Source organism: Nothoprocta perdicaria, unplaced genomic scaffold (assembly GCF_003342845.1).
Source record: "Nothoprocta perdicaria isolate Ctin4 unplaced genomic scaffold, notPer1 scaffold_0, whole genome shotgun sequence".
Classification (NCBI taxonomy): Eukaryota; Metazoa; Chordata; class Aves; order Tinamiformes; family Tinamidae; genus Nothoprocta; species Nothoprocta perdicaria.
Genome location: NW_020454092.1, coordinates 10,752,111 through 10,769,512, shown reverse-complemented (window position 1 = coordinate 10,769,512; position 17,402 = coordinate 10,752,111). Strand labels below are relative to the sequence as shown.

Genomic DNA, 17,402 nt, shown 5'->3' with positions numbered 1-17,402 from the left:
CCTCATGCTCTTGGGGAGGCACCACCCAGCTTGGAAGCTGGAGCCGCAGCACCTCCATGCGCACAAATACCCTCTGCTGCGTTACTGCTGCATTTGGTGCTTTCTGGATTTACCATTTTGCAAGACCAGTAAACATGTTTGAGGGACAATGTTCATCTTCAGTCTGGTGGTCATACAAAAAAGATGTGTACAGGTCAAATTTAATAGCAGTTAAGAGTAGCAGCAGCAATCCAGCCATTTCCCTCCTACACTACAGCCTTCTCAGGAAGCAGGCCAAGAAACCTACCCAAAGTTTAACATTTATTTACTATTTGCAAAAATTCCGTTGTTAAATCTTATGTATTTTTGATGCTGCTGCTAAAGTTTTCTACAAAATGTTGCTGTTGAGCCTTGAATGCTTGTTGCTTGCTTGTCCTGACTTCAGTGTTAAAGACCTAAAGCCTTCTTGTTTGATTGCAACTGGAAAACTTGGTTTGCCAATTAAAGGAGCAGAATAGCAAAAATGAGGAAACAGGCAAGAGAAAATAAATGTTATATGGTGAGTGAATCATACAAGAGCTGGTATTTTCACGTATGGGCTGGGGAAAGGCGTATGAGGAGGAGACAGTTCTACCCTAGCAGGAGAAGTCATCAACACAAAGCAAKATTGGGCTTGAGAGAGGGATCTGGAAAAGAGTAAAGATGCCTGAGAAGAACAAGCAAATGTAGGAGAGGGCTTGTGAGAGAAATGATGTTGGAAGAAGGAGGAGGAGCAAAGGGGAGAAGAGTGGGCAGAACATGGGCCTGGAGCTGCTTAGGAGAAACAGCCATACAGGCACAGGGACAGAGCTGTGCAGAGGGAGAGCAGATGATGTGGGATGTAAACTAGGGAGGAATCAGGAAAAAAGGTAAGTGGGACTCCTGGATGATGAGGAAGGGCTTGTGTGTGCAGGGAGAAAAAAGAATAATTAAAGGACTAGGGGCGACCAGACTTCTGAGGCACTTTTGATGGATCTGTCACTAAGGACACCAGAGATGACAGCACTCACCTCTGCTTTGCAGTTCGGAGCAGGCTGGAGAGCAGGGGACTGGATATGGCATTACTAGGGCATCTAAAAGCAGATTAACACCATAGGTGATGAAGGAGATGTTGATGGGAAAGGTCAAGTGAAACTGTCACTTTCACAAACCACACAAGCAGAAAGTTTGCTCCTTCTTCTCTGTCCCCATTTTGGGCTGACACTGTGCAATATGAAAATACATCCATCCATTTTTTGGATAATAGACAGAGATGCCACACTGGCTTAGTGCAGACCTGGACCACTGAAGTATGAAAAGGCTGTCACAGTGATGATTCTGCTGCAGTRATTTTGGCCTCTGAATCCCTCAAATATCTGTACAAACAGTGGAATCCAACTCTGAAAGAGAAGGTACCAGGAACAGCATAGTGCCTTATTTTTCTTAAAATAAAATGTGCAATTTGAAAAGTATGTTGGTACCTATAAAAAAAGGAAAAATAAAAGCTCTTTAAATATGAAGTATTACAGGATTACAACTTCAGAATAGGAAAAAATCTTTTTCTTAGCATGTCCTTTCTTTCAAGTGTATCAAAATCTCTATAACTCTTRTTTCTAACAAGGAAGCTCACATTGAGTGGCAGCTAGAAGTCAATGAGGAGTTATAAAGTATTTTGTATGGAGGCACAGGCAGGCAGCTAATTCACTTGAAAGATTCTGCTAATGTTATAAACCTGGAATGAGAAACTCAAGTGAGTTGTAAATAACAGTGAAGTTAAATGCTGTCTGAAGCCTGGCTCCTGTTCCCTTCTAAATTCATGCTCAGCGGTGGATGGGAACAGCTAGAGGAGCCAGCAGTGGAAATCAAGTCTGAAAAATTTAATTAGTAGGTGAAATTGAGCCAAAGAGATGGAATGACACAAAATCAGATATACAGCAAGTGAAAACTTTAGTGATCACCGGGCTTTTTAAAGGATAGGATTAATATCATACAGTGGGATGTCAGTAATTCCTTCCAGGACTAAGTCATGGCCCAGAAGCCACGTTGTTCTAGGACTGGCTCTGTCCAGCAGCGCACAGATCCATAGGCACTGAAGGAAACAAACCTATAGACACAAGGGAAGGAGCTGGGCAGCTCCAGGAAGATGAGAGATGCTTCCTTGGGGGTAACCAGTAACTGCTGCCAGACACAGGCGCCAGCTGAGATCACTCCTCCTTCAGTTTTGTGAGACCCAGAGGTGAATTTGACCATCTCTCTTCCAAAAAAAAAAAAAAAAAAGGAAAAAAAAACAGGCAGAGGTCATCGTGTTAGGAGTCACAGCTCAGTGCATTTTACCATTCATGTGCTACGCATTTTCTCTGCATTTTAGTGTATATTACCATTCACTTAACTAATGGTTAACAAGTCATTAAATGCCTTTTTCTGAACCAAGAAAGAGGTTATATTTGACAGGTTTTCCTGAGGATGTATTTCTGGTATTCAACTGAGCTCCATACAAATGAGGTGCTCGGTGGGGTGCCAGCAGGGCTGCTAATGCCTGCCAGCTACAGACCCCTGGGTCTCCCCCTGCTTCCTTGCAGCGGATCAGCTACCACGTTCACATTGCTTGCAGGCTCCTGAGTTGCTTGGTTGGCTGCACAAGCTCAGCTGGAGTCTGTATCATATGGAAAGTCCAACAATATATTCTTAATGATCCTGTCCTGTCTTGAAATGTGCATTGAGTTGGTAAAGAAATAAAACAAATCAGGCATCAAAATTAGACACGTTTCCTAAACTAAAAAAATGGGTTGTCATTTTATGGTTTTAAAATCTAAGGCAGATAACCTCCCATCGGGATAGCTCAGTTTTCTCATGTTTCTGTTACGCCTGCTTCCAGGTGCTGGAACAGTTTGGATTTCATATACTTCATCCTAAGAACACAGAGCGTAAATATCAGTCAATATAATGAGATTAAGGCAAGAAAGCAAAGGCAGCACATGCTATTGCCTGAGAGTTCATATCCAAATTAACATCTGCCCAAACTGCCTTGACTCAGTACAACACAAAAGCTGCCTATGCAGCTTAGAAGTCCTTAGATATCCTAAATGAATGCAGCTGGTCTGTCCTACCAAAGGAAAAGGCTACTGGCTTCTCTTTAGGTAAAATACATTTCCTGAAGTCAAAATGAAACAAGGCTTGGCAGATTTCATTGAGGCACAGAGAAGGCCCAGCGATGCCTAAAGAGATGGGAGCAAGAGTTGCTCTTAATTCTGAGCTTTGTCTGGACTCCAAACCTCTTGCAGGAAGAGGAGGTTATGGGAATATTCATAAAGCAGAAGGCTACAAAGCAGAAGGGTATGGTGCAAGTTCAGGAGTGAGTGCCAAAGGAAATGGTTAKGTGGTCCATGGATTTCAATATGTGGAGAGGACAGAAAAAGGAGTAAAGTTCCCAAACAACAAAAGACATGAAATGAAAGAAAAGGCCAGTTATCTAATTGCCATTTGTGCACTTGAAAAATCCCTATTCTGCTTGCATCATCAGTAAGAAAGGAGAGGGAGAAGGTGGTGTAAGAAATGAACTGGATTAGAGACGTTTGGTAGCACAGTTGAGCTGAAGGAAGCATCGTGGGCTGTGACTGCTCCCTGAGACTGAGCTCCAGGRCACAGCTTTCCCTGGAGCCGCTGGAAGCAGCCAGGCTTCCACAGCTCCTTCTCTCTGGCGGACACTAGAGAGGGGCAAGTTATTCCACTCTCCAGAGCTCCCAGAAGGATCCTCAGCATGAGGGCTTCCCAGAAACCCAAGAAAGCGAGAAATCGAGGGTGAGAGGAGAGACCTGAAGTGAGGAAATTCTGAGTTTTGTCTGGACAAGATGTCACAGCCTTGACAAGATGGCAGCAGCGCAGAGAAACCTTCCGAAGGTCCCACTAGACAGAACGAGATACGCCACTGTCCCAAAGCAAGACCTGCTTGGGGGTGTCAAGGCAGGGAGCCTGGGGCCACCCAGTGCCCTTGGGGCAACCCTGCCAGGGCAGCACAGCCCCTGCCCACGGCCGGCCGACAGGTCTTGCTCTCGTCCCGCACAGGGGAGGGATGTGCGAGAGGTGCCCAGCCAACACCAATGGAAAATCCGCCCTACTCGGGCATTTAATCTGCCCTTAAAGCCTAAATATATTTCCAGTTACGGCGCAAGCAACTTATCTTTAGTAAAAAAAGACATTTAATTTCCTGGCACTAATTTCACCATCTTTTTCTCTTACAAGCTTAGAATAATCAAACATCAGAAATACTGCATGCTTTTTAATTATGGCGATGAAAAAAACCTCTTTTGCTTCCCAACAATGGGGTAAGACAATTCTGTTAATTTTGATTAACAGTTTCCTTTACTGACTTGCAGTCTTTATTATTCTGCTGAGGCAACTGTCTGCAGTCTAGTTTCTAAGGACTGTTACTGCATCATATTGAGCCACTTCAGCTGTTGTTTGAAACATACTGTATTAACGTATCACTTATATATGTTATTTCAAATTGTTATTCATAATTATTCACCAATCTGTTTATTTGATCRCTAAATTTACATATAAAATTTAAGATACTGACTTGCAAATATTTTTCRTTCTGTGTTCAGTTAAAAACTAAAGGTTACAATTAGCTTAAAATAAGAAATACTTTATTGGAAAGGGAAACCTTTCCGAGCCAAATTATCTACCCATAGGCTCTCTATAAAACATGCTCTCAGATTTCTTTGTAACATTAATCTTGCAGAGGGAATTCAGAGATCTTCATGATGAAAAAATAGCAAATCTACAGTGACAACTAAATGGTGATTTTCTTTAAAGTCCTTGCTAGCTAATTGGTTCAAAAAGAATGTGAAGCACMTGTCAGATTTTGAATATCTTAATAGACTAGAATGACTTGAACAGTGTGTGTGAAGATACAGAGGTGGAACAAAACTGAGGGCTCCACATGTTATCCCCAGCTCCGGCACCACATGTGGAAMGGCCCAGGACACATCTCATCATCCCCTGAGCCTCAGTTTCCTCAGCAGGAACACTACCCATGGTGGTGGTGAGAGCCTTGAGATCTCTGATAGAGACAACAAATTAGAATATAGTGAATCCTTTTAAGTCTTTCCTTTAATCTTCAAATCTTAAATCAAAGTCAGCATAAATCTAGATTCAGACCTAGAATTTGCCATGGAATACAGAGAAGCTGAGATGTTAGGACCAGCTCTGAATGGATATATTTGCATGTTCCAGGATCATTTACTTTCCCTTTTTTTTACTTCATTCTTGAAAACACAGGTGCCATTTACAGATATGTATGCACATACACACGTATATACATTCATGTATCATTCATATCTTTTCGAGTAAAAGCCAATAAGTATTCAACATTYGCCATTTTGCAGCATCAAAATACCTACTATTTTAAGTATAGGAAACAGTACAATGTGGAGAGTTCCTGAATTGTGAGCAGAGCATTCTTAGGGCAACCATAATTCCCAGAGCAAAGCATGGTATTTGCCATAAAATACTACATTTATACATAGACAGACACCCACTAGTACACAGAYGAATCACCCACTATACATACACAAACATCCGCTAAAGAACTATGTTAAATCATTCTAATTTATATTATTAACAAGCACTGTAGTACAGTTTTTAGTACTTTACCTAATTGCACAGAAACAACAAAAAAGCCCAGATATTCCTCACTGATCACTACCTCTGTCATCCAATTATAGATGAAGACATCTAAAGATCCCTGTTGCCAGCCCCTTATGGCAGTATAATTTATCATGTCTTGTCTTAAAAAAAAAAGATCTCTTACAAAGTGCAACACAGCATAGTAAGGCTCCCATTAATTATCAGTACCCACCYTGAGATTGCCTACAGATTTGCAGACAATATCACAGGAATATATCATCACAACCCCGAGTGCTGCATGACCTGGGCAAGCAGCAGCGGGCTCTGGCAGGAGGAACACACCTTGGAAGGGACATCRAGTGCTGACACGTGGCTTGGGTGGGTTCTGCACACGAGGTAACGGACACCTTGTGATTTTCACACTGTGCTCTAGCACAATTACAGCAGGTAATTAATGAGACTGCTTACAGTCTCTTTAAAGACACTGTTTATTACTGCTTTGGAAGGCTTTGCATCTGGTGTTTTTCATTTCAAAACAGAACTAGAAAACAGAACTGAAAGACTTTTTTACACAGGGACATAAAAACACATTTTAAGGCTTCTCTTATTGCTCTTTTCCCCTCTTTCCTTTTCTTGTTATGCTCAAAGTTTATTTTTAAATTTTTTTTCCTTTGATTCTTAAGAAGTTTTTTCGTGTGGGTTAAAGCCACACACGTCTGCTTGTAGATATCTGTGTTTGTGTCTGAAGAGACAAACCTCACCAGCAAAGGTTTTGCAACTTTGAAATTCCTGAGTGACTAGAGTCAACGAAAAGTTAGTTATACAGGGGCATCTTATAAAGCTTCTCCCCAAAGCAGGCAGATAGGCAGCACGCAGGCTGCCGAGCAGACCTAATCCATTTCAGTGCACCCCACTACCCCAAGGCATATTTTTAGCTTGCAGAGGCTAAGTTTAAAACCCTCTTTGCCACTGGACCACTGAGTGCAATCAAATAGCTCTGAGTGTATCCTGGAGCTGTGTTTGCATCCATCCTCTTTCCACAGCTCCACCTTTCTCAGGCCATGCAGCCAGCTCTTACCTCAATAGTGTACTGTTCAAAGATCCGGAGCTGAAGAAAAATGTCTAGCTTAATCTTCCTCTCATGGAAGAGCTCTTCCATCTGTACCTGGGCCTCGTCGAGCTGCTGAAGGACAGACTCAATGTGGCTGATGGAGCTGTTGTGTGGAGTCTTGTTGTTGGAAACGGCCGAGTCCCTGTGGCAAGGCAGAGAGCAGGGTTAAAGCTCAGCATTAGGGCAGGCAAAAGAGCAAGAACGACASGTGTGATTCTGCGTGCGCTGCGAGGCGAGCTCAGGTACGAAGGGCTGAGGGAAGGTGTGTGCAACCCTCGTCTCCTGCTTGATGAAAACCTGCAGGTCTTGAGCTTGGCACAAAGTTCAAACGATGGGGACTTCCTTTCTTGCGTCGTGACGCTGTGTCCTTACCCACTAGTGTGGGTTCCAAGGGGAGCGTGGGGGAGAGCAGCATCTCCCACTCCATGTAGCCTGGTAGCAAACCCGTTGGATTCTGTGGACAGGACTCGCTCCATCCTATGCTCATCCTATACTATGTTGTGCAAACATTTTCTTTATTGCTTATCAATTAGTTGAATCAAAATTGTCAGTATTTTAGTTTAAGGGGATAGAGTGTAGATAGTTTAGAACTGTACTTTTTGGATTCTAAAACAACAATATCTACATATGTTATTTTGTTTTCACTGTGTATCTTGGGGGAACAGTACAAGCATTTGGCTGAACATCTGAAGCCTGAGAACTACATTTAAAAATACAGAATACTGCTRAAGACACATTAGTTGTCTCTTTGGATGTGTAGCTCCTCTTTCCCCTCTTTCCAACCTTCTTTCTCATATCCTGAACCAACACAGTTTCTGTCCTGCTCTTTCAGTCCTGTGGTTTCACCTATTTGATGACCGTAACATCTTTCTCTGCCTCCACATCCAAACTGTACAGAAAAAGAATGAAGGAGGATAAACAGGCAAGATTTTGAAACTACAACTTAATCTCAGCCCACATTCAAGCAAGTTCTGCTTCCTTCAGCCAGCACCTGTCTTCTGTAAAAGCACAAGAAGTATATCTTCATTCAAATGCAGGAATATTACTATTCGTATAACGGCTAACTGGCTCCATGAATTATTCAAGACTGGCAGATCTTAGATCTCTCACGGGATCTAAGGACACACTTGGTTTTAGAAATTCTTTTTCATTAAACTTTTCACTTTTCAAGTCAAGCCACACTGGCATTTCAGTGGCTGATGCACTGCAAAAAAAAAATGAAGTATAATAACCTGTTATTTTTTTCCATAGTCACCTCAAAAAAGGCCTTGGAAATCCCTATGCAGTCTGGTTTCAGAAAGAAACCCTCCTCAGAAAGAGAAGTTTCTGAGACTGGATGCTTCTATCTCAATTCTTATGTTCTGTCAGGGAGTGAGAAATTTGAGGAAAGAATACATAAAAGATTCCYAGTATTCTCTAAAAGGCTATGAACTACTGTTTAAAATGCAGACAAATTATGAAACTTAACCTACGCTATGACATGCTTGCTAAGAGCAGGATAGTTAACTCTGTCTGTTGTTAGAGCACTTGCAGTCTTTGGCTCCACGGCAGGTACAAGGTGAATCACGCTGTGAAATGCAATGATGTGTTAAGGGAAGGCTGCAGCAATTCTGATTTTTCCTTCTTTCCAAGTGTGTTCTTTATTTTGCCAGCAGCCACGAAAACCCTCAGAGTGGGTGCACACTGAAGTGGTTTCATGTTTTTMTTACCTAGTTCTGCTTTACTTTTTTTGCAAGAGTCCAGGATCATACTATAGGCTAAGCAGTTAGACTGGTAACAAGGCCTGCAACCAACACTTGAAGCAAAGAGCATCTTGATCATTTAGCTCTGCTTATCTCTGCATGTATCCAAGGCTTCTTTGCTTCAAAAAACTGATCTCTGTGTTTAGCTGAGGTTGTCAAAAGCAGAGACTCCTCCTTCACCCTGCTCCGCCTTGCTCACTGCCCAGAACACCAGTCAGAGCCCAGCAATGTGATTTCTTGGTTAAAATCAGCTGCCACAAACCCAGCCTTGCCATTTTCAAATGCTTGGGTACAACACCAACTCCAAAATCATTTTCAAACATGGGGTTACCTTGGCTTTTCAAAGACTGAAACTAAGAACTGACCAAGTTTGAATGAAAACAGGTGAACACCCACCCCCTCTCTCCCTACACGGGCCTTCCTACAGCAACCACTATGCACAGTGATGCTCAAAGGACTTCCCAGCCTCAAATACTGTTCTGGCCACTGCATGTCTCTACTTTCCATTTTCCACAAGCAAAATGTGTCTGTCTGTGTCTTCAACACAAATATTTTCTGCAATGCCTTGGCCAGACCCACAGTCTCACACCGGGTCCATTTCTGGCTCTTCTCCATGTGTGTTTATGTTGGAATGATGTGCCAGTAAGTGAGGTGAGTGGGGGTTCTGCAGAAAAAAAATATCTTTTGGTACAAAATTTCACTGCCATCCTTGTAATTTCCTAGAAAGGCCCTGAACTTTGAGAAAAAGTCTCTTCCAAAGGGAAATTGCCCCCAATCAGAGACAAGATAAGGGCCCACAGGAACCTTTGGCTGACCTGGCATGGCCATACTGATGTTATTATCTAAAATCTCCTCCATCTGGAAGCACGCTCACCAAGCACAGCATGCTTCCTTCCCTCCCCATCTCACTTGCTAAGATGAATGGAGGGATGGAGCCTGGCTCCCTCCACTCCCTATGCTTCCTTGCCAGCTCTGCTCCCAGCAGGCAGCACCTCAGCTTGCATCCCTCGCTCGGCCCCTGGGCTGCAGGTAAACCACATACGCTAACACCAGGCAGTTGCACTCTCTCCTGTGCAGCTGCCTAGGGCACAATCAAAACTTAAGGCTGCCTTTCCAGATCTCTCAACCTTACTCTGATTCACTGGATCAAACTGCACATCCTGGGTGACAAGAAAAGGACAGAGGAAATTTCAGCACCCACTGCAGCAGAGGACTCGAGGTCTCTTGCATAGCTCTTGACATAACCCCTGGGTGAGTTTCAAGTGAAATGCATGAGACTTGATACATTTTTGTATTATATATTTATACATGATACACACACTATCTACGTGTAGAGAAGGGCAATCTCTGTAATAATACGAAGATCTCAGGAACCACAGATGTACTAGCGTTGTTGTGAGCTGTTGTATTACTAAAGAAAGGAAAACATTGCTCTCATCACAGCTAAAGTAGTAGGATACTAATGTAAATAAGAACATGTGAGAGAGATCTCAGTAGTATAAATTTGGGGTGATGGTATTGTACTCTCTGCAAGTATTTGCTCTACTACACTCATAGACCAAGAAAGAAAAAAAAAAAAAAAAAAAAAAAAAAAAAAAAGGCTTTTCAGAGCCTGTGATGTATTTCAGCATGTAAATCAGGAAAAAAGAGCTGTTTAAATTCATAATGCAAGTAGAACTGACAATACAAGACCTCTTTTGACAGCGTTAATAAACCCCATATGAACATTGATAAATGGAAGGGTGCTGCATGCAAAACAAGTGAAGACTGTTAGACACATGTGCATATTTTATTTGGAGGAATACAGTTTTTCTATACCAGGAGTAACCCTATAAATCACAAGGCCTCAGCTCATAACCATTAACAATCTTTTTTAAGTACCCACTTAAAATATTCGCCTAAAAAAAAATTGTTTCAATTTAGTTCGTTGTGTCTATAAATAATCTCCCTATCAAACATTGMAGCTCATGCTGCTTCACAGATTCTAATCAGTCACTCCTTGCAATTTATATAAAACACTCCAATAACTTAAAACCATCATAAATAAGCAAAGAGTTAATACACTCTCCCAATTAATCCTAAACTTACCTTGTCTCACCTATGCAYGCCTAAAACACACGATTTCTTGACCCTTATCCCCCAGGGGGATGCTTACCTGAGCTGTTGGATTAGATCTTCCCCTTCTTTAATAACATTGAGGGTAGCATCCAAGGTGGCTGTTTGTTGCTGCTGAAACTGCTTGATAAGCTCCTGAACGGCATCCACCGAGTCAGCACAGACATCCTCTAGGAGCTCCTTCTGCAGATCTTCCATCCATGTCCACAGCTGGGAAGAAGGGGAGGGAAATATAAATCAGAGAGGGATTGAGACTTAACCCTTTTGCTCTCTAATTCCAAATCAGAAAGTATTAACCAGGAGAGCATGTTTCACATGGAAGCTGAACTCAAGTTTTTAAAGCAAAAGGATACACTGGATTCTGCAGGCAGGATTTGATTTTAAGCAACACATGAATACATTATCAAGCCTTTTTTCCTCAGATCAGTTTTCATCTTAGCCTCTTAAATGACAACAACTAAATTCATGGTATCTCCCCAATTAATTCCTTAGACAAGTAACAAATTACAAAGCCACACAGTTGTGATAACCCTATGCCTTTCAAGAGCTGGATGATATCAACTCCTAATACTTTCTCATTCATCTGAATCCTGTTGCAGAACTAGTATGTTTGGTGTATATGTATGGTACTGACTTGCTATGCCTCACAGGGGAAGAAGGGGCTTGTTGTTCCTATTTCCAAAATGCCCCTCAGACTCTGCTTTTTGACTTCCAGAAAATCCAGACATGGTGAGGAGGCAGCAGTCTCACCTACCAATTCCATGCAGATGCATTCACTTTAAGCAATATCGGCTACTGATTTCAAAAGAACAAGAAAAATCATTTGGCTGAGTGCTCCGATGAAAACACGCAGCCAGCTGCTCCCAGGAATCTGCACAGCGGCAGCCCCGGCTCCTCGCTGCCCRTAAAACCTCAACACGAACCGAGGATTCCCCTTTAAGCCTCCTCTGCAAAGTGAGGGTAAAATTGCACCAACCGAGCTGGCAATCCGCCAGCAAATCCTAATGACTCCACCAGAGAGATTCCGTTTCTGTGCCATGCCTGCCCCATTAACCCACATTCCGCTGGGATGCTCYGCAAGGCAGCAGACAAGGGAGCGGGACGCAAGGCACCGGGCGGGACGCAGCCAGTGCCGAAGGCCGCGGCACTGGCAGCCACGGGCTGTGTTCCCACCTGCCCGCCCAGAGCTGCGGAGCCGTTTGCCTCGCGGGGAGGCCATGGCACATCCCCAGGAGGAGATGGGCACCGTGTGGGGGTGTCGGAAGAGCTCCTGAAAACACGTCTGCTCCGAGCGGGACACYGCGTCCTCATCCTGCGGGACTTCGGAGTTTGCGAAGTCTGCGCGCCCACAACGAGGAAGGCAGGAGACAGGTGGTTTAGGAGCCACCTGACAGGGCTGCTCACCAACAGGGCCCAAATCCCACAGTTTTGCCTGACTTCCAGGCAAAAGGCTTGCTGATCKAAATCAAAACCCCTGAAATCTGACCCTGTCCCAGGCCTGTGTAGTGACTGCATCAGAAACAGGAGAGCTCAGCTCCCTGTGCCCTGCTCTCATCCTGCTGAGGCTACCAGCCACTGAGGACAGGATGCTCAAAACTGCTGCTGAATTTGAAGGCCTTCCTCTAGGGTTAGCAAGGCTTTTGAGTGAACCCCTTAGTCTCAATTTATTCACAAATGATTCACAAATGACATAATCCTAATTGCCTAGTCTATTCCTGCCCTAAAATGTATCATCTTGCTCAGTTTATTTATATATTTTTATAGTCTCAAAGGAAAGGCAATTATTCATACAAGAAAATAATATAATTAAGTAGCCAGGTCCATGAGACAGATGAAAGGATGAAAACACATTTGAATAGCCAAACTGAGCAATTTTTCATTTGTGACACGAGTTCCAGGTGCTGAACCTGGGCAAGCCAGTGTAAAGGAAAATGCATTAATGCCTTTAAGCACATCAGTTACATTCAGCATCTTCCTGGTTTTGATCYTGACACCTGCTCCCACTCAGGCAGTAGGAACAGCTGGACTGAGGCAGGCTAGGATCAGGTTTTTTGGCAATATTATTTTCCCTGCTCATCAGATATCCACATAAGAGAGCTCTCCATAGTGACAGTTCTCTTTSTAACGACAGAATAGGAGAATGGCCATGGGTGTAAATCATCCTTCTCTTCCAGGGGAGGCAAACTAGTTCAATAATTTTTTTGCCCTCTTTTTCACATTTCATTTTTCTATTTAAGAWAACCTCAAAAGGCTCAAGGAGTTTTCGTTACAAAAAGAGAAGCGAGATAAGCAGCTTCACTGCTGGCAGTCTGTCGCTTCCTTGAAATTATCCTGTTAGGAAGGAGCAAGGAGTTTCCAATACCCAGTGCAACTGAGGAAAGTCCTGTCTTCAGAAGTGTCTTCAGAACCGCCCCCAAARTTTTGATTTTTAAGGTCCTGAGTCACTTTTCAAATATGCTCCTAAATCAAAGCAATTTTGAAATACTTCTACATAAACAGCAACTCACCTAACTGGAATTGAGACATTAATCTGACCTAACACTCAAATACATGCACTCATATTAAATTCAGATGGCTCCATACATGACCCCTGGTTGTAAGGATTTGCCTAACAAAAGCTATCAGAATCTAGGTCATCCTTGACTCAGGCTTTAATCCTTTGGACTCCACCAATCCCTGGGAAATCCTCATACAAAGAATCAGTTAATATTAATAAGATTAGGAAGATCATCCAGGAACAATTTGCAATAGGAACCTGATTCGCAGACCTCCTAGGTTATGTGCTGCAATTAACAGCACCTGAAATGTATTGTCACCGAGTGCCATTTCTGCATGCCATAGATTCCATGTCACCACACCAAAACCAGCTGACCTGTTAATAACAAAACTGAGATCATACCCTGGCATTTTTCAGTTCAGCACAACTCAGAAAATCAGTCTCTATTAGGGCTCAATGTTTAATTTCAATACAGCTACTCAATTGATTTTTAAAATCCTATTAAAACCCTAAATCATCAGACACTTTGTGCATATGCTGCGACTTACTTCAAAGTAGCAAGTTTACTTAGACTAAGTTCACAGCTTCAGGTCTTCAATGTAATTTAGAGTATTTCACAGGATGATCTTTGGCTTGTATTTTTTCCACCTTCATTTTTAGCATGAGCAAAGTTCATGGACACCTGTCCCATTCCCAGGGACATTACAAACCACTGCTGGCCCTGTCGCTTGATCCAGCATAGGGGGAACATGCAGGTGGATGCAGTCATTTCAAATCCTGACACAACATTTCCACATCCAGCTGTGATGGTTTTTACTAAACTTGTTTTGATGCCCATGCCCAGGACTGAGATCACCTCCACATCAAGCTGCTTACTGAGTTCTGAACCAAAGATACAGATTCCCGGAAAATCCAGACAAAAAATTACTTTATGCTTCCTGCAAATTGATCTATGCTTTGGTGTAATTAATTGGATGTGGAAACACTAATGCATTGGTGGTTAAACCTGAATTATGCCCTGCAGAGAGACCCAGCCACAAATCCAACACATGGCCCTGAAGTTGTTTATGAATTTTGTAGTTGTCAGTTACACAAAAGTTCAAGGTAAATAACATGCAGTGTCCATGGTGAAGCATCTTAAAAGCTCCAAGATCCCAGCTTATTTCTCAAGGTAACCACGGCTTCACACACAGAAAACAGCTCCCCTCTGATAACTAGACCAGTYGAGGGAGCGGGGGGGAAGGCACAAGAACCCAACCCCCTTCTTTTTGTGGAGCATCTGTCAGCTSCCTTATACATGGTAGCAACTTTTTTAAAATACTTTTTTCTTTTTGCCTTGTAYGGCTGTAATACACAGGCAGTTTTGTCAATCCAAAAGACAATACATATCCTTATTCCTAGCCACTTTGCTTCAGGCAATACTCTTCATTTTACTCAAGCACTTAATGAAACCACTTACTGGAGCTTTGAAGGACACCTGTGCCTCAACTRAAAACTGTGCTTCTCACTTAGAGCAAGGGACCACTTTATACAAAATGAGAAGCTACAGAGACTGCTAAGAAAACCCTGCCTCCCTCTTTGGAGTAAGCATTAAAGGCCCAGTGTTTACATACTGCTATTGGCAAATGTCTGTAGTGAGCTTCAATTCTTCCCAGAAGAGTCTGAAAGATTAAGTATTGAGACCAGTAAAAAGGAACAGGTCAATTCAATTCTTGGGAATAGCCACAGTGCAATATTTTTGCTAGCCATTCAAAACAAGGATGTTAAAGGAAGCACACAACTACGCAGGGTATGTGTTCGACCCCTTCACAGTGTCCAAGGAGTGCCCATAGTGCAGAGCATGCCCCAAAAGGATGTTCAAGCTACCTCAGTAAATTCACGTCCATCACAGCAACCAAGGCTAGACTAGAACTGAGAGGAATTCATGGAAAGTCCTCCTGGAAGGAAGGACTCGTGGGGGTCCTGCTGAGCTGCCATGAATTAAGAGAGGAGTCCAAAGGACCATGGTTGAGTTGAGAGAGATAGAATTGCTCCAGAAAGAGATGTTCATCACTCTGTTCTCCTCTCCTCCTAAGCCAGGCTTACACAAATTCATTGTGAGCAGTAACCTCTAGTTAATATGCAGTTAATATGCAAAGACATATCAGTTAATATGCAAAAGACAGTCACACGGACCCTAGCAGAAATCAAAGGTCTGGAAAATGCACCTGGTTTTACGTGTTTCCAGAGCAGGTTAATTTGTGGCAGGACTTCAGCTCATGCTTGTGTTTCAGCACCTGTGCTGGGCCATTACGAAAACGGCTTCCTTTAGAAACTGCTTTTGTACCTCGGTTTCCCCCCACCAAACATGGAGAAGATAACAGTGCTCCTCGGCATAATTAACTCCCACTAGCCCACGTTCATTTTTGTACCTAATTGCATGAACTGATGGTTGTTACAACTCGAAAGCAGAATCCAACAATGTTTTCAAGTCCCAAGGTACATTCATGGCCTCATGCAAATGTTAATGGAAATGTATGATAGAACATATGTAATGATGCGCTGTAACATGATCGGTTGCCACCAGTGAAGTGTCATGTCACAGCAACATATCCAATAAAACATGTCAGGATGGGATATGACCAGACACTTCACATGAAATGCCACAACATGCAACTTCTACACTAAGATGCGGTTGATAAGACACCGTGTTGCAAGATGTAATGTTGTTAGACATCACCAAACTGGTTGGGAAGAACAAGTGGAAAGAAAGGGAACATTCTGTGAAAAAAATTCTGATCCCTTCCTAACCTCTTTCTTGCTTTTTTTCCCTTTTCCTTGCCAATTTCTTGACATTCATCCTTGGTTGGGTTGCATCTGGTGCTTCTGTAGGCTGAAGCCTTTTAATTAGTAACCTTGCCTATGGCAAAAGGATTTGCGATGCCTGAACATCTGATGCTTGTTCCAAGCCCTGCATGGACCAGACTGATACAGCGCAGGGTAATCTTCTCCCAAGGGAAACGTGCTCAGGGCAGCTCTGCTTGCATCAGGGAGCACACAGATCCCCTGCCCAAGGTCATGTATATGTAATTCAGGGCCTACTCATTCCAGGAGAGGAAGTTGGCTTAAAAAATGAAGAGTAAGACGCGCTTGTTCGGTGCTTTGCCTGCTACCATCAGGGACTGCAAAAACATATTTCCCTTGAAGCATCATCTTAATGCAAGTTACTTGCAATGATGAATTGGGATGTGATTAACTGCAGAAACTGAACTAGGCAAAGTGAATTCTGCACTTGACCATACTAGTGTAAGCTTGAAGAAGTACTTACTACATCAAAACATATTTTCAGCTTTACACCAGCGTAATACACGGCAACCTTGTACAAGAACAGCTTCTTATAGCTGCAAAACATACATGACAAAATCAGCAATTTGCTTAAATAAATGCAGGAAATACTATATTTTCTTCTAAGCTCACTCTAAACACTCTAAAGCACTCTAAACATTTCAGTGCTTTCCAAAGAGGAGCTGCACCAGCTCCTCACTTGGTGCTTTCCCTGTGACTTGCTGTATCTCTCTCAGTCTTCCCTGCTGTGCAGCTTGGAGCCTTTGTGCAGCTCCCCTCCCTGCCCTGGCAATCGCAGATATAAATCACTTGTGACACCTCTGATCRTTGTGAAACTTGCTAGGGATTAAACAAACTGCACACCCTTCTCTCACCAAACAGTCCTACTGAATCCATCACYTTGAACCACTACACTGACATTAAACATTTTAAACCAGTTTTCCAGACTCCATTGCACACATGCACTTAAAGGGCAACAGAACGGGTTGGTTTTTTTGAGTGATGGGTGAATTACAGAGGCATCTCCACAGGGCTCTGATGATGAGAACTCGCTGCACAAACCGCCCCGCACTCCGGCTGCCGTCCCGGGCCCCGTGCTGGAGCATCATGCACAGAACACACGCAGCAGCCTCTGAAGCTGCTGCTGATACTCCATGAGAACAAAGCAAATGCTCCAAAAGCTGCCGAATGATCAGGGAAACGAAGATGGGAAACATGAACCGAAAAGCAGTCTACGCAAGCACACGGCAGAACCATGAGAAGGAACTTGTCTTCCATGCGACTGCCTTGCTCTGCTGCAGGCTGAATTTCTTGAGATTGAGTCTATTTGTTTGCAGCCATTTAATTCTGGTTACCTTTACTGAGGTTTCCTGAAGTTTCACTATTTAAAAGACCACAGATGGCAGAATTTTTATTCACCAGCAACCTGGCCATGCTTCAAACTCTTCTGCTTGAGAGCGGGACGTGCTGCCAGGACACCGCAGCTCTC

The 17,402-nt window shown here is 43.1% G+C and overlaps 1 protein-coding gene across 1 annotated transcript in view; it reads right to left on the bottom strand.

Moving 5' to 3' along the window:
- Nucleotides 1-17,402, bottom strand: part of KALRN (kalirin RhoGEF kinase) — a 464,489-nt gene that overhangs the window by 164,821 nt on the left and 282,266 nt on the right. The window contains exons 12-13 of the mRNA XM_026054352.1: nt 10,634-10,803; nt 6,704-6,878 (exon numbers count right to left, since the gene is read on the bottom strand). Of these exons, the coding sequence (XP_025910137.1) occupies nt 6,704-6,878; nt 10,634-10,803 (345 nt within the window). The remainder of the gene's footprint in view (nt 1-6,703; nt 6,879-10,633; nt 10,804-17,402) is intronic.